At 46.4% G+C, this 26,184-nt stretch overlaps 1 protein-coding gene across 5 annotated transcripts; it reads right to left on the bottom strand.

The window, feature by feature from the left end:
• Nucleotides 1-4,263: 4,263 nt before the first annotated feature.
• RGP1 (RGP1 homolog, RAB6A GEF complex partner 1) lies at nt 4,264-26,170 on the bottom strand. 5 transcript variants are annotated; one of them, XM_058172521.1, is made up of 9 exons: nt 26,012-26,170; nt 19,393-19,529; nt 17,017-17,100; nt 16,651-16,800; nt 16,425-16,574; nt 15,904-16,031; nt 15,647-15,824; nt 15,344-15,495; nt 7,947-10,310 (listed from the first exon to the last, which is right to left on the bottom strand). In XM_058172521.1, the coding sequence occupies exons 1-9, from the start codon at nt 26,125-26,127 to the stop codon at nt 10,272-10,274; spliced, it is 1,134 nt and encodes a 377-aa protein (XP_058028504.1). In that variant the 5' UTR covers nt 26,128-26,170; the 3' UTR covers nt 7,947-10,271. The 5 variants fall into 5 exon arrangements, with proteins under 5 accessions (XP_058028507.1, XP_058028504.1, XP_058028505.1 ...); XM_058172522.1 differs by lacking the exon at nt 7,947-10,310 and adding an exon at nt 10,352-10,372; XM_058172519.1 differs by lacking the exon at nt 7,947-10,310 and having other exon boundaries at nt 13,057-15,495.
• Between the last annotated feature and the right edge of the window lie 14 nt (nt 26,171-26,184).

Here is a 26,184-nt window from a genome sequence, read left to right on the forward strand (position 1 = left end):
TCATTGATACCAAAAGAGGAACAGGATTGTTCTAAACCTGGGAATTATAGGCCAATCTCACTTTTAAATAATGATTATAAGATTTTGTTAAAATAATAGCTAATAGATTAATGTTGATTTTGCAGCTAAGAATTCATAATGATCAATCTGGATTTATAAAAGGGAGACAGATGAGGAATAATGTTAGGCAGATTGTTAATTTACTGGAGTATTTAGAAAAGAAAATTTTATTCCAGCAGCATTTATTTTCTTGATGCAGAGAAAGCTTTTGATCGATTGCATTGGGATTTTTATTTAAATTAATAGAAAAGATGCAATTTGGAGATGGTTTTTAAGAATAATTAGGCAATTTATGGAGAGCACACAGCACAGATTATAATCAATGGTAGCTTAACAGAACCTTTTAAGATTGCGAAAGGAACAAGACAGGGATGTCCTTTATCACCATTATTGTTTATTTTAACTCTAGAACCATTATTGGATAAAATACGAGAAGTAAAGGAGATAGAGGAATTAAAGTTAGACAACATGAATATAAGCTGAGAGCTTTTACAGATGACCTGGTGATTACTTTAACAAACCCTATAAATTCTAGTAAATCTTTGTTGGAAATAATTGATCAATATGGGAAGGTTTCAGGGTTTAAGGTAAATCAGAAAAGACAAAAGTGATAATAAAAATATGGCCAGACAACAGAAAGAAAAACTAGAGGAAATAACAGGATTTGAAATTGTAAAGAAGGTTAAGTACTTAGGGTTTATATTACATCATCAAATGTGAAATTGTATAAGAATAACTATGAGGTTTTATGGCAAAAGTTCAGAAGGAGTTGATTGTTTGGAAAAATTGCAATTATCTTTGCTGGGGAGAATTGCTGCTATTAAAATGAATGTTTTACCTAGATTTTTATTCCTCTTTCAGATGATACCAATAATTAAGAAAGATAAGAATCTTGAGGAATGGCAGAAGGAATTAACAAATTTATATGGGAAGGTAAAAAGCTAGGTTAAAATGAAAATAATTCAAGATTCTCGGAAAGGGAGGTTTAAAATGCCTAATTTTAAATTATACTATGAAGCAGCTGCTCTCTCTATAATAAGTGATTGGTTTAATTTAACAGAGGACAGAATTTTGAATATAGAAGGTTATGATTTGCTATATGGATGGCATGCATATTTAATTTATGACAAAAAGTGGATAAGGCCTTTAAAAATCATGTGTTAAGAATTGCTCTTCATGTGTTTGGAAAAATACTTATAAACTAAATTATAAGGTTCCTATATGGGCAAGTCCTACACATACAATAGAGAATATAAATATAGAACAGAATCAGGAAATGATTACATATAAAGATCTTTTGTATACTGAAAGAGGTAATTTGCAATTAAAATCTCTGCACGTATTAAAAGAAGGGAAAAATTATACTTGGTTTCAATATGAGCAACTACGTGCTAGATGGAAGGAAGATCAGAAAATTGGTATAGAGCAGAACGAGGGAAATTTGGTAAAGCAAATTAGAAATCAGTCTCAGGAGCATATAAAGAGATTGTATAATGTGTTACTTGAAATAGATTCTGAAAGGGACTTGGTAAAGGACTGTATGATAAAGTGGGCACAAAATTTTCAGGAGCCAATATTATTGGAAACTTGGGAAAAATTTGGGTTAGAAATGTTAAATTCACGCAGGCACAGAATATGAGGAAAATTTTATAAAATGTTTTATAGATGGCATCTAGATCCTAAAAATTATCGTATGTATCCAGATATGCAAGCAAAATGTTGGAGATGTAATTGTGATGACGCTACATATTTTCATATTTGGTGGACTTGTAAGGATATAAAGGCCTTTTGGATAAAAATTTGGTGGATTTTACAAAATGTTTTGAAAAAGAAGATAAAGTTCCTGCCGCAATTTTTTCTGTTGGGAATTATTACGGACTGTACAGTAATTGAGACTAAATTGATTTTAAATCTAATAACAGCAGCAAGATTACTAATAGGACAGTACTGGAAGAAAAAAGAAGTACCTACAATAGAAGAATGGATATTGAAAGTTGCCAATTTGGCTGAGATGGCGAAGATATCAGCCTTTTTGAAAGACAATACGCAAGAAAGATACTTAAAGTACTATTTGCTCGATATTTGCTCAAATGGACAGCTAACATCAAAAACATCATTAAAAAAGGACAACAAAGAATGTTCTTTCTGCGCCAACTCAGTAAGCTCAAACTGCCCAAGGAGCTGCTGATCCAGTTCTACAGAGGAATTATTGAGTCTGTCATTTGCACCTCTATAACTGTCTGGTTCGGTTCTGCAACCCAACAAGAAAAACACAGACTTCAGAGGATAATTAGAACTGCAGAAAAAATAATTGCTACCAACTTGCCTTCCATTGAGGACCTGTATACTGCACGAATCAAGAAGAGAGCCGTGAAAATATTTGCAGATCCCTCGCATCCTGGACATAAACTGTTTCAACTCCTACCCTCAAAACGACGCTATAGAGCACTGCACACCAGAACAACTAGACACAAGAACAGTTTTTCCTCAAGGCCATCACTCTGCTAAACAAATAATTCTCAACACTGTCAGACTATTTACTGAATCTGCACTACTATTAATCGTTTCATAGTTCCCACCACCAATCTCTTTCCACTTATGACTGTATGACTATAACTTGTTGCTGGCAATCCTTATGATTTATATTGATATATTGATCATCAATTGTGTTGTAAATGTTGTACCTTGATGAACGTATCTTTTCTTTTATGTACACTGAGAGCATATGCACCAAGACAAATTCCTTGTGTGTCCAATCACACTTGGCCAATAAAATTCTATTCTATTCTATTCTAAAGGAATGGAAAAAATGGATTGACTATATTCAAAGTAGATATCTGACTAAGAGTTATCAGACTGTCTTTGAATGATTATGATGTATTATTTTTGATTGTTTGCGGGGGAAGTTAGGAATTGATGATTGTAGGGGTATAATTAAGTTGGGACGAAAATTTTTTAGCATGTTTGTTTTATTTTTAACTATACCTTGTGCTCGTTCAGGGAAGTCGGGGGGGAGGGGGTTGAGAAGGGAGGGGGGAGGGAAGGTGAGGGGAAAGGGGGAAAAAATTTCTGTAAAACTTTTTGAATTAAAAAAAAAAAAGACAACAAAGAATGTTCTTTCTGCGCCAACTCAGTAAGCTCAAACTGCCCAAGGAGCTGCTGATTCAGTTCTACAAAGGAATTATTGAGTCTGTCATTTGCACCTCTATAACTGTCTGGTTCGGTTCTGCAACCCCACAAGAAAAACACAGACTTCAGAGGATAATTAGAACTGCAGAAAAAATAATTGCTACCAACCTGCCTTCCATTGAAGACCTGTATACTGCACGAATCAAGAAGAGGGCCGTGAAAATATTTACAGACCCCTCGCATCCTGGATATAAACTGTTTCAACTCCTACCCTCAAAACGACGCTATAGAGCACTGCACACCAGAACAACTAGACACAAGAACAGTTTTTCCCCGAAGGCCATCACTCTGCTAAACAAATAATTCCCTCAACACTGTCAAACTATTTACTGAATCTGCACTACTATTAATCTTCTCATAGTTCCCATCACCAATCTCTTTCCACTTATGACTGTATGACTGTAACTTGTTGCTGGCAATCCTTATGATTTATATTGATATACTGACCATCAATTGTGTTGTAAATGTTGTACCTTGATGAACGTATCTTTTCTTTTATGTACACTGAGAGCATATGCACCAAGACAAATTCCTTGTGTGTCCAATCACACTTGGCCAATAAAATTCTATTCTATTCTATTCTATTCTATTCTATTCTATTCTATTCTATTCTATTCTATTCTATTCTAGAAATAGTGCTACTCAATCTGAAGTTCCATCAAATGAGGCTTGAATGGGTGGAGGACCCCAAATAGGTTGTGGGTGTGGCCACTGCCCCTAGCCCATCATGGTGCCTGGCCATAGCCCCTGGGCATTTCTCCGCTACCAGCAGTCTCATGAGTTGATTCCGTTTGCTTCCTTGTAGGCAGGGAAGTAGTGGCCGTACCTTTCCCCCCCGTGCTGGAGGTATATCGTGGTCCTACCCCCCCCCACTGCCCAGCAGGTTGTTACAAAGACCTAGACCTTCTAGCCTCCTGTTCCAGTCTAAATTTGGGGCTGGCCAGGTGGAATCTGAATCAGTTCTCATGCCAGCAACTGGCCTCCATGTATCTGAAAAATCCATCCCCATTGCTCATGGTTGCCATGATGGTGCATCACAAAAACTGGCCTTCCCAAACCGTTCCCTGAGCGCTTCCATAGAATTAGTCCTGATTTCAGTAGAATAATTCCAGTCCTGTTCGTCTTCTTCCATCCACCTCCTTTCCCGCCACTCCTGGAATGGAAGAGGCCCAACTGGGGGAGGGGTTTTAGCTCTAGCAACTTCAGGGCCACTCAGAGCCGAACTGTGCCACCAAGGCACCTTCTCTAGTTTCCACTTTCTTCTCTTCTATCACCATTTTCCTCTCCTTTGGATGTACTACTCTGGCTTCGCTGTTCTCCACCGCCACTGTCTAGACCACCTCCTCTTCCCCTCCACACACCTCGGGTTAAGCCTCAAGTTTAGAAGTGCCTTCAGCCAGGGAACTCATGCCAACCGGAACAGACAGCTGCTTTGAAAAGAGGAGAGCGCCGACTTTCTCTCGGCTAGCTCAGCCACAGTTGTGCCAGACACTGTGAGAAGAAACAAGCCAACTTTTTCTTTTCCATCCGTGACTTCGTTTATTGGGTCTGTTACAAACCGGGTCTCAGTAATAGTCGAGGTCTCTCTGTACAAAGTCGGCACACCCCGCCCCATGGCTGAACTGCTCAGTTGATTGGATGCCCAGCCCCTCTCTCCCTCCTCGTCTGACAGCCTTAGCTGCCACGTTATCTGCCAGATCCCGGAACTAAAGCAGCTCTTCGTGATACCCAAGCCTCATCTCCCGCTATCCCAGCCACCAGTGTGATGATCCCCTCCCCATGCTTCCCAAACGCAGATCCCTGCACCATTCGAACGAGTCCTCAATAATTCATCTTTTCGGATCTTTGATTAGGGGCTGCTCCCATGATCCAGATCCCCAGAGCATCATGTGTCAAGCCGGAGCTGGACTCGACAAGCAGAGACAAATGGTTGATTGACAGTGGGACAAGTCAAACAATTGTTAACAATTCTAAATTATTTTCCAGCTTGGATGCAGCAATTGGAAATGCATCCAATAGTAGCATTAGCAAATGGTCAGAAGGATAAAGTCAATGGAAGAGGCAGTGTGCAAATTCCATATTTGGAAACAAGATTTAATGATATATTTTGTGTGCCTGAAATGGAGCATAATTTGCTGAGCGTCTCTAGTTTAGACAAGCAAGGATTTGAGACCACATTTGAAAATGGGAGGTCTCTCATAAAGAGAAATGGTATGTGCAAGGACATAAAAGAGGATAATCTTTATGTGTTGAAGACACAAAAGGTTCAATGTGCCCAAACATTTGGAAATGTAGCACAGCATGATTCATGTGTTCATCTCTTGCACAGGAAGCTTGGACATGTTAGCTTCAGAGTTTTGCAAAAAAAAAAAAAAATGCAAGAGTTTGCAGAAGGGTTAAATTTAAAGGGATGTAAGGCATACTTGGACTGTGCAGTATGTAAGTCATCAAAGTCCAAGGCATTACCAGTAAGCAAAGGCAGCACAAGGCAGACAAGCTCTAGAGCTAGTACACGCAGATTTGGTTGGGCCAATGCAAGCCAGTTTGGGAGGAGCAAAGTATGCAATGGTCATTGTTGATGACTACAGCAGGTTTGGCTTCTGCTATTTACTAAAGAGTAAAATAGAGGTGCTACAGAAATTTAAGCAATGGGTAAGCTTCATATAAAGGAGATATAAACAATAGGTATTTGAATTGTAGACTGACAGAGGTTCAGAATTTATGTCAGCGAATTTTCAACAATGGTTGGGACAGTTGGGAATAAAACACAGGCGCACAAATCTGTACACAGTAGTTGAGAATGGTGTTGTTGAGAGATGAAATGGACTTTTATAAACCATGAAGGACTCACTGCTGGAGGATTCTGCTCTGAGCAGGTCATATTGGGGTGAAGCCATGTTGACTGCTAATTATTTAATTAATAGGCTGTGGAATTCATCCATTAACGATACTCCATATGCAGTGCTATATGGGGAAAAAACAATCTCTGGCACATTTTAAGAGTTTTAGGAAGCAATGCGTGGATGCATATTCCAAAGGCAATCAGACGAAAAGGACAACCAAAGGCTAAAATGCTCAGGTTTATAGGCTATGAGCCAGGTTCAGAAAGCTATTGTTTTAGTGATGGGAGCAAAAGAATATTGATTTCCAGGTCGGCTAGTTTTGCAGAACAAAATTTGAACAGAATTGATGCAAATTTATGGAATGATTCACTTAGTGACGGTGATCCACTTAGTGATGGTAACTCACTTAGTGACAGTAACTCAATTAATGACAGTGTCAGCGTTCAGGGAGGAGAAACTGAAGAAGCTGGAAAAGATATGAAGCAAGAGAGGTTTGAAGCATAGGAGCAGTCAATGCCACGCAGGTCAGAGCGATGGAACAAGGGGATTCCACCCGACAGGTATTCTGCTAATAAAGTATGTAATGTATGGTATGAGCCAAAGAACTATAAAGAAGTATTGGCATTACCTAAAATTGAACAAATAAAGTGAAAAGATGCCATGGATAAAGAAATGAAATCCAGAGGTAGAGAAATATTGGGGGGGGGGGGAGGTGTCACAGGCCTTAAAATTAACGAAGAAAAAATTAAAACATTAGTTAAGAATTTAATGGGAAAACAGAAAGGAGAACTTGAGGAAAGAATGGGACTTCAAATCGTAAAAAAAGTGAAATATTTAGGTATTTGGTTAAGAGCAAGATGTTCCGCATTAAAAAAGGATAATTATACGAAATTAACACAATAGGGAAAGATTTGGAAAGATGGGGGAAATTACAGTTATCGCTATTAGGGAAAATTGCAGCAATTAAAATGAATATTTTGCCAAAATTGCTTTATTTATTCCAAACGATTCCTATAAAATTAGATAAGAATTTCTTTTAAAGAGCTAAACAAAATGATTATGAAGTTCATATGGGCAGGAAAAATGGTGAGGATAAAATTAACTTCACTTCAAGACAGAAGCAGCAGAGGTGGCTTTGGACTCCCTGCGTGGGAAACCTATTTCAAAGCAGCAAGTTTAGTTTGGGTTAGGGAATGGATTAATTTAAAGAATAGGAGAATTTTAACACTGGAAGGACACGATCTTCACATGGAACACCAGGAATAAGAAACATTCGCCTTCATATTTTTATAGACATACACTGCGAGATTCACGGATATGGACTATTATCTCAAAATACCAGGCTGGTTCTCCACTATGGAGGCAATGATCTACCCCAACACGTTAGATATTGGTAAAATGGTAAAATACAATGAAATTTTGGACACTGGAGAAAGATCAAAATCTAAACAAGAATTAAAGGAACGGAATAATCATAGATTGGTGGCCGTATCTTCTATTGCAATCTAGATACAAAAAAGATTTAGAGGACTTTGGAATTGAACCGAAATTAACACAATTAGATAAATTATTAACAGGCCCGGAAGAGAAATTATTATCTAAAATATATAATTATTTATTAAATTTTGATTTAGAAGAAGAAATTGTAAAGGGATCAATGATAGCATGGGCTAAAAATATTGGGCACAACATTTAGAAGATTGGGAAAAAAATTGGGAAAAAATCTATACATTAACAAAATCTGCCGCATATAAAGAAAATTAATATAAAATGTTCTATCGGTGGCATTTAGCCCCAACAAGTAAAAGGCTTATCACATGTATAAATTGAACAAGGCCATTTATGGGCTGAAGCCGTCAGCCAGGAATTGGAATATATGTTTAGATACTGCATTGAAGGATCTTGGGTTCAAAAGTTGCAAGGCTGATGGTTGCATTTACACTGGAAAGTTACAAGGTGGGGATTGTCAACTATTAGCATTTGTGGATGATCTTTGTTTCATTGCAAAGGATGTATCACAGTAAAAGGGTTTTCAGGTATTTGAAGGGAAATGTGAATGCGGGTCTTCAAATATAGAATAGAATTTTATTGGCCAAGTATGATTGGACACACAAGGAATTTGTCTTGGTGCATATGCTCTCAGTGTACATAAAAGAAAAGATACGTTCATCAAGGTACAACATTTACAACACAATTGATGATCAATATATCAATATAAATCATAAGGATTGCCAGCAACAAGTTATAGTCATACAGTCATAAGTGGAAAGAGATTGGTGCTGGGAACTATGAAACGATTAATAGTAGTGCAGATTCAGTAAATAGTCTGACAGTGTTGAGGGAATTATTTGTTTAGCAGAATGATGGCCTTCGGGGAAAAACTGTTCTTGTGTCTAGTTATTCTGGTGTGCAGTGCTCTATAGCGTCGTTTTGAGGGTAGGAGTTGAAACAGTTTATGTCCAGGATGCGAGGGATCTGCAAATATTTTCAGAGTCCTCTTCTTGATTCGTGCAGTATACAGGTCCTCAATGGAAGGCAGGTTGGTAGCAATTATTTTTTCTGCAGTTCTAATTATCCTCTGAAGTCTGTGTTTTTCTTGTTGGGTTGCAGAACCGAACCAGACAGTTATAGAGGTGCAAATGACAGACTCAATAATTCCTCTGTAGAATTGGATCAGCAGCTCCTTGGGCAGTTTGAGCTTACTGAGTTGGCGCAGAAAGAACATTCTTTGTTGTCCTTTTTTAATGATGTTTTTGATGTTAGCTGTCCATTTGAGATCTTGCGATATGATAGAACCCAGAAATTTGAAGGTTTCTACTGTTGATACTGTGTTGTCAAGTATTGTGAGAGGTAGAAGTATGGAAGGGTTTCTCCTAAAGTCTACCACCATTTCTATGGTTTTGAGTGTGTTCAGTTCCAGATTGTTTTGGTTGCACCACAAGGCTAGTCGTTCGATCTCTCGTCTATATGCGGATTCGTCGTTGTCTCGAATGAGACCGATCACTGTTGTGTCGTCTGCAAACTTCAGTAGCTTAACAGATGGATCATTGGAGATGCAGTCATTGGTATAGAGAGAGAAGAGAAATGGGGAGAGCACACAGCCTTGGGGGGCCCCTGTGCTAATTGTACAGGTATTTGATGTGATCTTGCTTAGCTTCACCTGCTGCTTCCTGTTTGTTAGGAAGCTTGTGATCCACTTACAAGTCTGTTCCGGTACCTGTAGCTGGTTTAGTTTAGTTAGAAGAATGTCTGGAATGATGGTATTGAATGCTGAACTAAAGTCTACAAAAAGGACCCTTGCATAGGTCTTTGGAGACTCAAGATGTTGTAGGATGTAGTGCAGAGCCATATTAATAGCATCATCTGTTGATCTATTTGCTCAGTATGCAAATTGCAAGGGGTCTAACAGCGGATCCGTGATGGTTTTCAGGTAGGAAAGCACTAGCCTTTCAAAGGTTTTCATGACTACAGATGTTAAAGCAACTGGTCTGTAGTCATTCAGTTCCTTGATGGTGGGCTTCTTCGGCACTGGGATGATGGTAGAGCGTTTGAAGCAAGAAGGAACATAACACATCTCTAGTGATTTATTGAAAATATGGGTGAAGATGGGGGCCAATTGGTCAGCACAGACTTTTAAGCAAAGAGTTATCTTGTCTGGGCCTGGAGCTTTTCCTGGCTTTTGTCTGTGAAATAGGTCCTGCACTTCCTTTTCTGTGATCACTAGGGGTTGTGAACCCAATGAAATGGGGTCAGTTGTAGGAGGCTTGGCTGTTGTTGGTGTGTCTGAGATGGGGGTTGTGGAGATAGGTGGCTGTAGTTTCCTTTCAAACCTGCAGTAAAACTCATTCAGGTCATCTGCCAGTTGTTGATTACCTTCAGCCTGGGAAGGAGGTTTGCCATAGCCGGTGATATTTTTAAGAGTTTTCCACATGTTTGCTGGTTCATTTGCTGAAAACTGATTCTTTAGCTTTTCAGAGTAGCTTCTTTTTGCTGCTCTTATCTCCCTTGTTAGTGCATTTCTGGCCTGACTGTACAGCATTTTATCACCTTTTCTGTAGGCTTCCTCTTTGGAATGTCGTAGCTGCTTAAGTTTAGGTGTAAACCAAGGTTTGTTGTTACTGTGTATTCGCAAGTTCCTTGTAGGTACACATAGGTCTTCACAGAAGCTGACATATGATGTTACAGTATCTGTGAGTTCATCCAGGTCTGCAGAGGTATCTGAAGAATATTAAGTAATTTGATTTCCAGTCATGAAGAGAGGAGTGTCAGAATATTCATAACTGGGAAGACAAGGTAACAAGGTCAGCCAATGAATAGGCACAGCAACTAAGTCAGCCAACTGGGAGCAGAGACAGACTGGAGCCAGGGCGTGTCTTAGTTTGCAACTTGATTCTATAAATTGAAACTGAAACTATTCAGAATGAGTGTGTGTTAATCTCTCTACCGCTGTACTCTGCAGGTGAACATGTCTGCTGATCTCAGCTGAAGAATCACTTTGGTATTGTAAATGTATTTTATGTGTTATTATGAATATAAAGAAGTTAATGAATCCAGTTGATTCAGTTATCTGTGTGTGCTTCTGGATTTGATTTTTGCAAGAAACTGACATAAATGACATTTTTCTACTGTGGAAAACAAAGGCAGGACCCGAAGCCAGCAGCCAAGGGTCCCTGCGGTACTTGCTAAAGGACTTCCCTACTGAAAGGGGGCTCCCCAAAGGACTCCTCCCCCTCCCTGGCATAATCTTCTCCTGTATAAATCCAGGTGCCCCCTTTCTCTGCAGGGAGTGTCTAATAAAGACTGCAGGGAGCCTCCATTATTTGCTTCTTGCCATGGGCCTCCGCTCGGTCCCTGCCCTTCTGTTATCTACAAAGAACAATCCTTTTAGCTAGGAGAAATATTTGCACCTTGAGTTTCAGGGGTTGCAAGGGGAATGTCCTGATTAAAAACGCACAATGCCCTATGAGTTAGATGTTGCAAGGCCACATTCCTTACCTCTCCATTTATCTGAAACTGCTCCATTCCTCCCTTGCCCCCTTTTGACTTCTCGGAAGGTAAAATGGGCGTCTGAGAGGACAGGATTTAGTCTTTTACTCTTCTGGAAACAATTACTGAGAAGAACTATTAGCCATTTGCCAAAGTCATGGCAAAGTCGTAATATAATGCCGGCCAAAAGAGCGAGGCTTCCTTAAACCAAGTTTCATAAGCAACCTGTTCCAGGTAACCAAGAGGAAGCCAAGTCTATAGCTTCTGGTCTGCTGAAGATGTTACCTATGGAACATTCAGAAACCAACCCATAACCTCCCCCCTCTTCTTGTTCCCTAACTCACTTTGCCAGATCTCTTAACTCTTCCCCTCCCCCCACTCCCCCAGGGCTGGCTGACTAGAGGGGGTTGCTGAGAGGAAGTGGAGAGGGGGTGGGCTTTTCTGTACAGCCCTCAGCCCTTCCCTCCACCAGGAGCCTCGCAGAGAAATGGAGAAGATGGAAGGGCCACCTCAGCTGTAAAGGGCCGTTGCAGGAAAAGAATGAGAGTCCTCAGCTCTGGCCTGCAGTGGGAGAAGACCCCGGGCCAGTAGTGGGTTTCAAATCCCAGTGCTACCGCTTTGCTATTAGTAGTGCGCAGGCACATGCACTTGCTTACGAGCGCACGGCGCTTCTGCGCATGCACAGAGCATTTTTGATGACTGGCGGGTGGGTGGAGCCTCCCGTCGCCGCCACTACCGGTTTGCTGAACCGGGAGCAACCCACCACTGCCCCAGGCTCACCTGACATCCAGTCACCCAAGGGGCTCCTCAAATTTGGAAGGGTCCCCAGCTGCATTGAAAAGGTCACCTATCAATGGCATCCCATCCAGATGCTGAGAGAGCAGACTGACAACGGAAGATAATTAAGCATGGAGGAGATATTTAGGGTGGGAGGTGCTCAGGCGCAGAAGCCTCAGATGCAGCAGGTGATTGGGACTCTTTTCGGTCAGGGTTATAGAGAAAGCCTTGGCTGCCCTTGTAGATTATCTGGGGGGGGGGGAGCATGATGGAGGTGAGGCAACTATCCTGGCCCTCTTGGATCTCTCAGTGGCTTTCACTGCTACTGCACATGGTACCTGTCAGTCCAAACGCTTAGGCCGGACCTACAATATTAAAGGTACTTGGCAGAACAGGACCTTGCAAGTTGATTCTACTTCCCTTCCTCCGTTCCTTATTCTCCTCTGGAGCAGGGGATTCTCTTTCCGAGATGTTTGCTCATGCCTTCCTGGTTGTTTGGGCTTCCCTCCCTATTGCTTGGAGGTCGTGATCTCCTCTCTCTTTATCCAGGCCTTCTTCACCTGCACTCTCTACTGCAGCTTCACTCTGGATGGCTCCCCAGTAGACGAAAGGAAACTGCACTCCCTCCATTCACACTGGATTCCACGTCCCCTTTTTTCCTCCTTTGCCCAACCCTGCCAAGCCAAGCCCAGCCCAGCCCACCCACCTCCCATCAGTCCCTGCAGGGGGAGGCAAAAGAGGGGAAGTGGCCCCAGTTCCTTGCTCCAAGTCCAACTGGGTGGGGGGGAGGGGAAGAAAGCATGTTGACCAGGAAGGTGGACACAGCAGCTCCTTCCTTGGGGTTCCTGGACTCCCTCCCTTCCTGCTCTTCTTACCTCTTCTGGAGAAGTTACAAGATACAAGAAAGAAAGAAAGAAAGAAAGAAAGAAAGAAAGAAAGAAAGAAAGAAAGAAAGAAAGAAAGAAAGAAAGAAAGAAAGAAAGGCAGCCTATGGTTAACCTGGCAGTTATGGAGCCTCTTGCAGAGGGTGGATCTCATACATTCTTTCCATCCCAAAAACAAGCGGAGAAGTCAGATTTTGGGTGCACCTGTGGAAATCAAGCCAAGCCAATAAATGTAATAATTATCATTCCCAAAACAGGCACGGACCACGTTCTGCCTCCACAGAGCCTTGTGGTGAGATGCCAGCAAGACACAACTCCACAGTGTGACTTCCATTTATTTAGAGATTGTTCAATTAACTACACAAGGAAAGTCACACTTATCCTAAAATTTCTTTCCTAAAGTAACTGAGTATGAAGTAACTGAGTTTATAGAGTAATTTAAGGGCTGTAATAAAAGCCAAACTCTTCACTGATCAAAATAAGATTTGGTTAGAAGATGTGAAGGGTTCGGCTATGTCCTTGGAGAAACACACAGGGCACGACACAAGGCAGAACGGGGTTCAAACCTTAAACCCAGGGTCCTTCCAGCACTACTAAATGGCGCACAGCCCACACTGCAATCCTGGTCAGATCTCAACTGTTCAGGAACCTCCCGGGGAAAGAGGGGCTTTCCGCCCCACCCCGCCCTTTCTTTTCAGATGGGGGAGGGGATGGAGAGGCATTATTAATGATCTCTGAAACCAGAGTTGCTGCAGGACCTTGGAAGCGAGCCCAGCGGGGAAAGGTCCGGGAGGGACAGTGGCTTGACTGAACTGCTTTATCTGAAGACCCCACAATGAACCAATCATACCCTCCCACCCCCAAATGCCAAAGTATCATCCAGGTTAGCAGGAACTGAACCCCACAAAGACCTTGTGAGGTTCACCTACCAGCTAAAGCCCCCAAGGGAAGAGCCAGCTGCTTCAGAATGGAACCCACCACAGTCCACTGGAGTCTTGCCCACCAGAACCACGGGGGCTCCAGGACCTGCCCTAGTGCTCCCTCCGGTAGGATAGAATAGAATTTTATAGAATTTTATTGGCCAAGTGTGATTGGACACACAAGGAATTTGTCTTGGTGCATATGCTCTCAGTGTACATAAAAGAAAAGATACGTTCATCAAGGTACAACATTTACAACACAATTGATGGTCAATATATCAATATAAATCATAAGGATTGCCAGCAACAAGTTATAGTCATACAGTCGTAAGTGGAAAGAGATTGGTGATGGGAACTATGAAACGATTAATAGTAGTGCAGATTCAGTAAATAGTCTGACAGTGTTGAGGGAATTATTTGTTTAGCAGAGTGATGGCTTTCGGGAAAGAACTGTTCTTGTGTCTAGTTGTTCTGGTGTAGGAGGGGCCAATGAAATCAGGGCATGGGGGAACCTTTGCTCCTCCGGTCTCGGCCAACCAATGAAGGGAAGGAGGGGAGGGGGCCCAATTAGAGAAACTTCTTCCCAGTTTGCCAGGAATGGAACCCATTAATCCCAGAAGCCAGTCATGCTCCCCTCCTGGGACCCTGAACCTCAGCGGCTCCTCTACAGGGCAAAGCCCAGATGGGGGGAGAGAGGGAGAGAGAGAGAGAGAGAGAGAGACAGACAGACAGACAGACAGACAGACACAGACAGACAGAGTAAAGAAATCCAAACCAAGGCAAATCCTCACCTAACTGTGCACTGCAAACGCAGCCAGGGAGCTTCCTGCGCAAGTGTTTGCACAGCACCCTCGGGCACCAGAGAGAATAACTCAGGAATGGGGGAGGAGGGGGCGACATTTTACCTGGATTTCCACAAGGGAAGAAACTAAAGCGTTTTCCTAGGGGCAACAACTCGGCCGGACAGGTGCCACAAGAGCCACAGGTTCAGCGTGTGTGTTTGCTGGAGGCCAAAGAATCAGCAGCTGCTTTCAGCTGTGCTGGCCTTGCAAGAGGAGCTGTCCGCTGCCCTTGTGGCCCTGCCTGCCCCTGCCCACAGAGGGCTTCCTGAAGGCCACCCCCTCCCGGAGCAGCTGTGCCCACAGCAGAAGCATCGGCTGAGAGGCTCTGCCACCTCCACGCCAGGATTTGGCTTGGCTCAGCTGAAGCAGACTTGCCAGGCCGAAAGGGGGCTCCTGGGCTCCTGTCTGGGGAGTGGGGCTTCTGGGCGGAAGGGCAGGGCTCCTCTTCCAGGCAGTGGGGGCAGTGCCATGGGCACTCAAAGGGGCCAGGAGTCGGTGAACTGTTTATTGACAGACACAAAACAGACCGCTGGGTGGGGTGGAAGAGCAGAAAAGAGCCCCCTCCCCTTTCAGCCCTGGAACTGTTTCATAAGGCACGGGGACAGGGCGAGGGCTTCACTGGGTCTACATAGGAAGGAAAAACACCCCAGCCAGGACAGGGCAGGTCTTGCCGGCCTGGCCCTCTGGAGGTGGAAGAATCCCTGCGCTTCAGGCAGTGTCTGGAGGAGTCTTCCAGGGCCCCCAGATCCTCTCCCGCAGGCCCCTTCTGTTCAGATGGAGAGAGAGCTGCAGCTGGGCAGCTGGGAGACAGAGGTGGCCAGCAGGGGACTGGTCGGCAGCACCTTGATGGGCAAGTCCCAGCTGAAAGTGTCCACATCCATCTGCTCCACTCCCGTCCAGCTGGCAGCTTCCGACTTGTCCTTGGGAGCCACTGGTGCCTCAGCCACGTCCCGCAGAGTGACAAACTCAAAGTGGAGCCTCCACTGGAGAGACACTGTGGAAGGCAGGCAGGCACTCAGGTCAAGGGGAGCCAAGCAGGTCTGCTCACAGCCTCCCTACCTCCCCCCCGTCGCCCCAGCTCCCGAAGCAGCCAGAGGGGAAAGGAGACCAGGGCTGCTTCGGGAGCTCCAACCCCGCAGGCTCACCAACGTTAGTGCTGAATCCTGGGGCCGAGCTGAGTGGGATGGGCAGGCTGAAGCTGGTCCGAGCCGTGTGCAGGCAGGACTCCTGGTGCCGGGCGTGGGTGCTGTAGGAGGCAGCCTGGCCCCTTTGGCGCTGGAAAGCCTCCTGGACCTGCTCCTCTGTCTGTAAGCTCACCAGGTACTGGTGGGGACAGCAGCCTGTCAGCAAAGGTGCCCCCCACCATCTACACATCCCTCCAGGAGGCCCCTGCCCCCCTCACCTGCAGGCATGGCGTGTCCCCCTCGGAGAAGCTGAAGGTCCCCACCACATCCTCCCCAATCTTGTAGATGGTCTTGAAGATGCAGAAGGTGGCCACTCGGCCCTGGGCACTGCTGATGTTGAACAAATCTGAGGACAGAGAAAGCTGCCCTAAGATTTGTGGGGGGGAGGCTCTGTGGCCCAGCACGGCCCCCAAATGACCCAGCAGGTGCTTATAGAGAGGGGGGAGCTTCCTGGGCTGCAGGGCCCCATAGGGAGCTGCCTCCCGAGGCTGACAGAGGCCCCCAGGATGGATGGTCAGAAGAGGGGTCGAGGTCGTGATAGACGAGGCCTGCTGAGCTCAGCCTAGCATCAGCTGCCGGAGTTAGGAAGGGGCTGCTGGACTCATGGAGGCCTTCTTCCAAAGAAACCACTGGGCACGATGGGAGGGGGGCGCAGGTGGAGGGGTCCACAACTGCTGAGGCCATGATGGTTTTTGGTGGGGCTGCAAGGGACGATCCTCCGGAGGGACAGGCGACTCACGTAGACTCCGCCGCGAAGTCGTGACCGTCAGGAGCTCTGTGGCCAGGTCCGCCAGGCGGGAGGACTTCTTCACACCGCCGTCTTCCTCCTCCAAGAAGGGGTTGGAGGGGGCCACAGCCTCATCCTGGGGGAAGGGGTAGTCTCTGAGTCCTGGGGAGACGGGGAAACAAAGTCAGAGGCCTGGCAGGCTGGAGTCGTGGGCAGGCGGAGGCCGAGGGGGGCTTACCCTGCAGCACCATCACTCGGAAGGGGACACGGAGCAGCTTGATGGCTGAGTTCACCCGCTGGCAGCCGATGGTCAGCTTGTAGACATACTTTACCGTCTGGCCACGGAAGGACGGTGGCCCGTCCACCGGCAGAGTCTCGCAGTAGGAGTCTGGGGGCAGAGGGAGGGGGGCGCTGAGCCAGGCCAGCCGAGATAGGGGTAGGGGCTCTGGGGCAGGCAGGGAAAACAAATTCCCTGTAGGCGGGTAGGGCATGGTGGGTCCCGACTGTTCCCATTCTGCTCTCAGCCCCTCCTGCAGCTATGGCGTGACCACCCGTCCACCTCACCCTTCTGCGCAAGCTACGGGGAAGGGAGGGCAGTGCTCACAGCTCTTGGACTCGCCAGGATCCAGCCTCAAGTCACAGAAGAGGATCTTTGGGGGCGTCGACAGGATGCACTGACCCCGCTCCCCTGCAAGGCAACGCATGTCACTAGCCCACAGCAAGGCCTTCCCCTTCCTTTTTTTAAAAAAAATGTAACTTTTATTAAGGAATTTGGTTATAATAGTGAAATCTAATACAAACTAGATTTAAACAATGGAGAAAAAATACAAGGAAAAAATAAGAATAAAGAGAAAAAAATAATGAAATGGCTTCCAACCTTCATCACAAGCACAAACAAATTTAGTCACCCCTCTATCCCCCTGAAGGCCACAAACATTGAGTCTACACCCCAGACCCTTCTCTTGCAATCTACACAATCATCCTTCTCGGGTCCTGGGGGCAGCAACAAGCCTATGAAGGATTATCAGAAGTAACAATGTACAAGTAACCTCGACATATAAGCACAAATCTCTGTCGCTGAACAAAGCAGTCATTAAGCAAGATGCCATGTGGCCACTTACTCAACACCCGCAATCCTGGCTCTTCCCGTTGTGGCTATGCAAGAATTGTGGCCCATTAAGAGGGCGGAATCCCAGGTAAGGATTGTGGGGGTGCTTCGGGGAGGTGGGGGAGACCCAGCACAGGCTGTGTGCACAACCAGGGCGGGAGGGGAGGGAGGGGGCTGCAATGCAAAGCCGTAGCTGCCCCTGGGAGACTCAGCCCTCACCCTGCCTAGCAGCATGTATGACCTGCAGCTGCCCCCACCCACCTACCTTCCTGTGCCCTTTGGGCTGCCCTGCATCTTCAGCAGCCAGCCGCTCCCGGCCCCAGGCTTTGTCTTCAGCCCCAGAGCCCTGCCCCCCAAAAATGCCGCCTCAAGACCCACGGCCAGCAAATCAGCCCCCACCAGCCTGCGCTCCACAGCCTGTACTGTCCACTGCTCTCCCCCTGCCAGATTTTCCTGCTCAGGCGCGCCTGGCCTGTGTGAGGGAGCGCCTGGCTGCAGGCGGCTTTCCTCCCAAGGCCGCCTCAGGAGGTTCTCTACATGGAATCTGATTCTTTGGGAAGCCCCATCACTTGATCTGGAGGGTGCAGGGGGATCAGGGCATCCCACAGATCATGAGAATGGGCTCCTCCTGTTTCCATAATCCTCCTTCTCCAGGTCCTGCCTTAGGTGCCTCAGATAGGTTGCCTGCAAGCAACCGGGACAGGGGACGACTGGAGGGCAGCAGATCCTGTGGGGTGCAGGGCAACTGGGGCTCGGGGGAATGGGAGGAAGGTCTGGGGGCACACACACATACCACTGCCTCTGACAGGAAGGCCCAAAGGTCACAGATTGGGGGAAGGCAGGCAGGCGGACGGAGGGAGGGAGGGAGGGAGGTGAAGGGTTGGCAAATGTCCAAATCCGGCCTGTGACCACAGGGGCACCACAAGGGCCACGTCTGTGGACAAAGGCCTTGCTTGGGTCCTTTTTTTTTCAGCACTGTTATAATTTTGACCAGTCACAGGAACTAATGGTCATAAGTGGAGGACTACCTCTATTCTGTTGTAACCTTGATCAAATTATATTTATATTTCTTCCTTTTGCTTTTAACAGTCTTAAATCTTTAGTTCATTCAAAGTATTGTGTATTGTCACAATATCACACTTCTCTTTCTTGAAATAATGAAATTATTTTGTTTTGTCTTGTAAAAACCAAGACAAAATGTATTTCCCATGAGTAACAGTTCTTTAGAATTAGTTGAAAAATTTAACTGTAGATGTTTCACTATTCCAATTTTTTCTGGATCCTTAGTCTGTGTATAATCTTCTATGATCAAAATCTTTATTTTGCTGTTTATTTCACATTCTTTATATTCTTAACCTTATTATAATTATTATTTTATTATTCAGGATTGAAGGAAAACTCAAATTCCAAAAGTCTTTAGTAGCTTATAAGGAGTTAATGAGCAATTTCCAAAAGTAATTAGCAACCGAAGTTTGCAAATTTGGTGTCCTTTCAAAGTCTCTGAGGCAGCTGTCAGCAAAAGGGCTGATCCCTTTGTCTCCCAGCGCTCCAAGCCACAGAAAGCCACCCCTCCTGCAGCCTCCTGGTGAGGAGCAGTCATCCAAAGCCCATACACAGGTGATGATCTCCGGTGCTCTCTTTATCCAGAGAGGCTCCAACAAAACGGTGGTCCACTCACTGCTTCCGTGCCACACGTGCCACGATTGTGGGCTCTGCTTTCAGGGTGTTCTTCAGTGTGCATTACCTCGCTTGGAAGATCTCCCTCTCCCAGTCCCAGGCCTACCCCTTCGACCCTCTGGGGTCAGGCAATGGGCACCAGCCCTGGCAGAGATCCCCCTCCCCAAGAGGCTCCTCCCTTGAGATGCAACTTACCTCTGTTGGGCACAAAGACAGTCTCATTTTCTGCCTGGGCATCATAGCTGGTATCTCGTGAAGGTGGCAGAGCAACCCGGCTCTCACTGGTGTGCAACTGGCAGTGGATCTGAGCACTGGCCCAGGCCAGAATCTCACTGGAAGAAAGGAAGAGGAGAGGAATGTAAGCGAATGCCAGGGCCAGGCCACTGGGCGGGTCACCTGCTAGAGTCCAGTGAAAATAAAACCTTCAGAGGGCAAGGAGTACTTTCTCACAGTAAATGCCATTTTCTACCTAAGGTTCATATCTCCTCCTCCTCCTCTCCTCTGGGACTACGGTGCCCCTACTCTGCTCTGCCCTTGCAGCAATTTCTGAGGCAGCCTGGGACACTCCCAGGGTGCCAGGAGAGAACTGGGCATGGGGAGGGCACTGGGCCATTCAGTTCACAAAGCCCTCTAATCAGCAGGTACCTTTTGCGCTGACGATGCCCCAAAACCATTGTTTCTTGTGGAATTATTCTCTCCTACAACTCTGGTGCTGCAGCTATCCGGCCTCTGTTTGGCCCCATCCAGCAGGGAGGTCTGGTGAGGGCACCCAGAGGGCACCTGGAGGGCACCCGCTGGTGAGGGCACCCAGAGGCTCTAACTGGTCCAGAATGCGGCTGCGCGGGTGATAGAGGGAGCCACTCGTGGCTCCCATATAACACCTCTCCTGCGCAAGCTGCACTGGTTGCCGGTGGTCTTCCAGGTGCAATTCAAGGTGTTGGTAACCACCTTTAAAGCGATCCATGGCTTAGAACCGGGCTGTTTATGGGACCGCCGGCTGCCACCGATAGCCTCCCATCGACCTATGCACTCCCACAGGGTCACCTCAGGATGCCGTCAGCCAAACAATTTCAGCTGGCGACCCCCAGGGGGAGAGCCTTCTCTGTGGGGGCACCTACCCTCTGGAACGAGCTTCCTCCGGGGTTACGATCACTCCCCGATCTCCGGACCTTCCGACGCGAGCTCAAGACCCTTTTATTTCATCGCGCGGGGCTGGCCTAATGTGTTATGGTTTTTAATTGGGGTTTTACTATTGTTTTTTAATAGTTTTAATGTTTAGCCAAATTTGAATTAGATTTTTATAGTGTTTTTAATCTATTTATGTATATTGTTTTATGTTTGTTTTTTTTATTAGAATTTATATCCCGCCCTTCTCCGAAGACTCAGGGCGGCTTACACTGTGTTAAGCAATAATCTTCATCCATTTGTATATTATATACAAAGTCAACTTTATTGCCCCCAACAATCTGGGTCCTCATTTTACCTACCTTATATAAAGGATGGAAGGCTGAGTCAACCTTGGGCCTGGTGGGACTTGAACTTGCAGTAATTGCAAGCAGCTGTGTTAATAAGACAGACTTAGTCTGCTGAGCCACCAGAGGCCCTGTTGTTGACTGTAAACCGCCCTGATTCCTTCGGGAGAAGGGCGGTATAGAATTTTAATAAACTAACTAAACTAACTATCTAACTCCCAGGCCCCTTTGGGAGCCTGCTTGAACTCTGGGTCAGTCAGGACCCTCGAGCAGGCTGCCAGCCGAACTGCTCCGGAAAGCAGAGGAACCCCTCAGAAGGGGTGGGGGTTGGGGGGGTTTTGGCCCGGCTACCACTTGCTTCACCACCAGGCAACACATTTTTTCAAAGGTTGCTTCCTGAAAAACTTTTGGTGACTACGGCAGAGCCTTCAAACTGAATGCAAATGTAATTTCAAAATGACTGTATTCCATAGAAATCTTGAGAAAGGTGACCTTTTAAAGACTGCAACGTGTATAACTGCATAATGTCTCTGACACTTTGCATGAGTTCAACAGGCATTTGTATTCCTTGTCCAATCATCCGAGGACTGTCTGTACAGAGGTCGTGCCTGCAGTCCCTCCTTTTCACCTACAGCGAATCCCAGCTGACAGTCCTGGCTGCTCCATGAGTTTATGCTGCCCTTCCTGACGTCCCTGTGGGGCAGATGGGGCTCCTGGATTGCTTCTGCGGCCACTGTGCAGGATATGGGGCTGGCACACTCTGCCTCAGGCTGGGTGGCCACACCCTTACGGGACCTAAGGCTGCCTCCTCCAGAACCCAAGCTTCAGCTTGCCAGGGCTCTGCTCGGGTGATACACGATCCCTCTGTGACAGAGTTTAGCCACAAGCTACGATCAGCCCAACCAGTTAAGCCTCCGGGAGTCTCTGAGGAACACAGGAGCCCCTCCTCAGGCTGCATTCCTAGACAACGCTTGCAAACCTTCCTCAAGAAACAGGGCCCGAGGGCAAGAGGGACCCCCAGCCACCCTTGTGCTTCTCTCTCTCTCTCTCTCTCTCTCCCCCCCTCTCTGTCTGCAGTAGAGAAATGAAAGCGCTGCAGCTCCGGAGCCACAGGTTGCCAACACCTGTTCTAGTCCAACCCCCTGCCTGAGGCAGAAGTCCTTATACCATCCAGGAGAAATGGTTGTCCAATCTTTTCTTTAAAAAACTCCAGCAGCCAAAATTCCAGGAGGCAAGCTGTTCCACTGATTAATTGTTCCCACTGAAATTCCTCCTGATTTCCAGGTTCCATTTCCCTCTGAGGAACTTCCCCCCATCAGCTTCCTATCCTAAAGAATAAATCAACACCTTCTTTCCTCTGGCAGCCCTTCATGTATTGGGAGGCAGCTATCAGGTCTCCCCTAAGCCTTCCCTTCATTAAGCTAAACTTACCTACCTGTAGTTCCTTTAGCTGCTCATTGTAGTTTAGCCTCTTACAATGTAGCCTCTTTAAGTTATGGAAACAAGTGAAAAATAATTGAAAGATTAAAACAAACTGACATTAAAATATTATTAAAAACTGCTAAAACCATGCCTACAAGAGCCAAGATCATATTTGTTGCTCTTCTCTGCACTGTTTCCAGGGTCTCATTATAATTTTTGTATTAGTGACCAGAATTGAATGCAGTATTCCCAATGTGACTTCACTAGTGCAGTATAAAATGGTATGATCACTTCCAGTGATTTTGATGCTGCCTAGAACTTCATTGGTGTTTTTGGCAGGCTGCAGTATATTGCCAACTCATACCTAAGTGGTTGTCCATTAGATCCCTCTCACCATTTCTGAGCCAGGTACCGCCTATCTTGTACCTGTGCATCTGGTTTTTCCTGCCTAACTGCAGGACATTCCTTTTCTCACCAGTGAACTGCATCTTGTTGGACAAGGCCCTGTGCTCAGGTCTGTCAGGATCCTTCTGAATCATCTCGAGTCTATCTTCTAAAGTGTTAGCAGTTCCCCACAGGTTTGTGTCAGGTCTGATCCTGCATTTTTAGTTACCAACAATGTCCCCCACCACCAATTCCTTGCCTTGCGTCATCTGCAAATTTGAATAGCATCCCTTTTAGTCTCTCATCTAGGCAATTTATTTATTTTAGCTATCAAATTTATATGGCTTCCCATATAAATATTATTGGACAGCATGCAATAAAACCAACCATTAAAACCAAATTTAAAATCCAATCAAAGCAATCAAATAATTATAAGTAAAAATGGATTCCAAGAGGGTTAATTAAGATGTGCTCTGTCAGGAAATTGTTATTTGCCTAACTAGTTGGCCAGGCAATATATAAACTAACTATGTATGTTTGCAGTAAGAAAAGCATGATATTGCTTTAAGGCTATGCTGCATCATGCAAGCATCCTGATTGGTTGAGCTCTGTAGCCAATGTATAAAAGGACTACTAAATTATGGCTTGTTGGGAATCTACAGGGACGGTACAGCATTGTAACCTAATGACATGCTGCAACTGTATTGAGCTTTATGATCATTGCTTGATCATGGCTAGTTACTGATTCCTCAAGATACTGACTGTTGTGAATTGAATTGTGTTTTGCCGAACTGAAAGAAGACTTGGTAAGAAGACTGGCTTTATACGTGTATGACCTGGAATTGTTTTTGGACTACGACTTTGCCTTTTCCCTAAAAGTAAAGGAATATCAAACTCCAGTTTGTCTGTAAGTGACTGCTATTGCATACAACCAGTCTCAGTCGTTTTCATGCGTAGGGTACTCTGCTCAACAGTCCACAACCTTGGTTGTGAACCCAGTTTACCCTTAACATGCTCTGATGGCAGAGGAAGGCCCTGGAATTGCACCCAGAGGTAAACTGGCAAGCAAAGAAGCCCACGGCACAGAGGTACACACATGCCCGCCCAGGAACATCCCTAAGTGCCCATGATACTGCACTGTGTGCAGCAGCCAAAACCTCTTTGGACGGTCCTCCAGGGCAGCCCCATACAGACCGCGGAGGTGACCAAGGCAGTGCGCTTAGGCCCTCCAGGCCGTCTGCTCCTTGTGCAGGAGTCCTGAGTCCAGAAGGACTCCCAGACTCTACACTGGGTCTATTTGGGATAGTATGACCCCATCCAACACTTTATAATTTATTTTAACAATTCATATGGTCCCCCATCTCAGTCTAGTGATAACAATTTAATAAACAAACAATGCGCTCTACATGGGTCTACCCTTGAAGAGTATTCGGAAGCTGCAGCTGGTGCAGAATGCAGTGTGGCGAAGAGTCTTGGGAGCTCCTTGGGCTGCACATACAATACTCTTAGTGTGCAAGCTGTATTGGTTGCCAGTTTGCTTCCAGATCAAATTCAAGGTGTTGGTAGTTACCTTTGAAGCCCAGGGTATCCGAGGAGGGGACTAGCCCAACCCCTTACAGCAGTGGAAGATGCTATGGATACCCTGCTATGGATCCCATCTGTTCGGGAACAGAAGCAGGCAGGTCAAGGAGGAGAGCCTTTTCTGCCATGGCCATGTCTCGCCCCGGAGGTAAGAACTGCCCCCTCCATTTTGGCCTACTGGGAGGGAATCAAAACTAGCCTGGGGCCCCAAGGTGGGCAGTAAAAAGTCTTCATTCCCATCCGATCCAGCTCTTGGCTCTTCTAGGCATGGTTATGGTGCAGTTTTTAATAACATTTTAATATCAGCTCCTTTTAATCTTTTAATTATTTTTCACTTGTTTCTATCATTTATAAGCCACCCGGAGTAGGGGAGATGGGTGGCACAGAAATCTAATAAATAAAAATAAACAGGGAGATGAAACGGGATCCCCCCCCACATATCCTGTCTGGGCTCCGTTCCCGTCACTGCATTATTGTTTAGCTCTATGAATGCAACCAAGAGGGCTGGGCCCAGGGGAGACCCTCTATGAGGGGGCACTGCGTCCCTCCTTTCACCTACACACAGCTCCCTCCACTGAGGGCCACAGACGCGGCACATCATTTCATCAAGGAGACAGCTACCATCAGCCTCTCAAAGGCCGGTATTTGGCGGGTTTCGACCCTCAATGACGCCCGCAGAAGCTGATGAGTCTAGCCCAGGGGTAGTCAACCTTTTTATACCTACCGCCCACTTTTGTATCTCTGTTAGTAGTAAAATTTTCTAACCAGCCACCGGTTCCACAGTAATGCGCCATGTATCGTCATGCCTCTCGTGCATCATGGATTAGGTTGGGGGGGGGGGCGCCGGCTACCAGCTCTGCTTGTCTGTTACAGCTGGGTGGTATGGGGGGAGATGCATGAGCTATTCTGGGACGAGGCTCTTTTGTTTGCGGTCGCACTATAGCACCATTTAATTTCACTTACGTAATGTGAACTAAACTTATGCATGGGTGATACAAATAGTATATTTTCAGAAATTTAAATTGTCACAGGGAATTTTATGAAAACCTAATGAAAATGTTTTTAAATAACGCTATGAAAATTTTTTAAAAATTCAATTAAATTAAAAAAAAGGAAAGTGCTTTAGTATCGGACAAAACCTCTACCACCCACCATGAAAGCTGGAACGCCCACTAGTGGGCGGTAGGGACCAGGTTGACTACCACTGGTCTAACCAGATGATCTGAACAGACTTGAACCCTGGGCCCAATCTAACAAAATGAAATTCAACCTAGAGAAAAGGTTCCTTTAGGCAAGAAAAACCCACTATATAGGTCCAGATTAGGTGAAACCTGGCTCAACCACCGCAGTAACTGCAGAGTTACTAGGCTGCATTAACAGAGGGACAGAAGCAGGATCAGAGGTGAAGGGTTAGTACCCCGCTTGGAATACCCGGTTCTGGTCATCCAATACAGAAAAGGTGCGGAGACCCTGGAAAGAGCGCAACCAAGAGGATCAGGGAGGCTAAAAGGCACCAGGAACGGTTGCAAGAAGGGGCTAAACCTGGTTTACTGAAAAGACAGACGGGCGGGGGGGGGGTGACAGCAGTCTCCCAGCGTTTGAGGGGCTGCCACAAAGAAGGGGGGCGGGGGCGGTTTCCAGCCTCTTTGCCAAAGGACCAGAAGGCAGGAGAAGCAGCCTGGAATGAAGGAGGAATTTCCGGGCAGGGAGGACAACCGGCCAAGCGGAGCAAAAGTTGCGGCTTCTCTATCGCGGGAGGTTTTTCAGCAGAGGCCGGGACGGCGTAAGGGCTCCTGCCTGGGGATGGGGGCGGGGGGGCTCCCGGATCTCTCATTCGCCTATGAAACGGGAATTTTAACCACGGGCGGGGGGGGGGGAAGGACGGAGGCGAGGCGCGGCCTGCAGCGGCCTGCTCGGTGCCGGAGGGGGCGGGAGCCCCCCCGCCCGGGGCGTACCTGGAGGCGGAGGTGGCGTCGGGCGGGAGCGGGTTGCGCAGCGTCACCAGGCACTCCAGCGCCTCCCCGGCCAGGAAAACGGCGCCCCGAAGCAGCGACGCCGAAACCTCGATCATGGCCGCGGAGGGCGGGGCCGGACACGTGGACGGGCGCACGCGCACTCGCTCCCGCTC

The sequence above is a fragment of the Ahaetulla prasina genome, chromosome 2 (assembly GCF_028640845.1).
Source record: "Ahaetulla prasina isolate Xishuangbanna chromosome 2, ASM2864084v1, whole genome shotgun sequence".
Taxonomy (NCBI): Eukaryota; Metazoa; Chordata; class Lepidosauria; order Squamata; family Colubridae; genus Ahaetulla; species Ahaetulla prasina.

Excerpts from the sequence above, each read along its gene's own strand:
- RGP1 (XM_058172519.1), bottom strand. The coding sequence starts at position 26,127 with ATGATCGAGGTTTCGGCGTCGCTGCTTCGGGGCGCCGTTTTCCTGGCC. Across the intron at positions 17,101-19,392 it reads TGTCTTTGTGCCCAACAGAG|GGGAGCGGGGTCAGTGCATC; the intron begins GTAAGTTGCATC and ends GTTGCCTTGCAG. Across the intron at positions 15,825-15,903 it reads GGGACACGCCATGCCTGCAG|TACCTGGTGAGCTTACAGAC; the intron begins GTGAGGGGGGCA and ends TGTCCCCACCAG.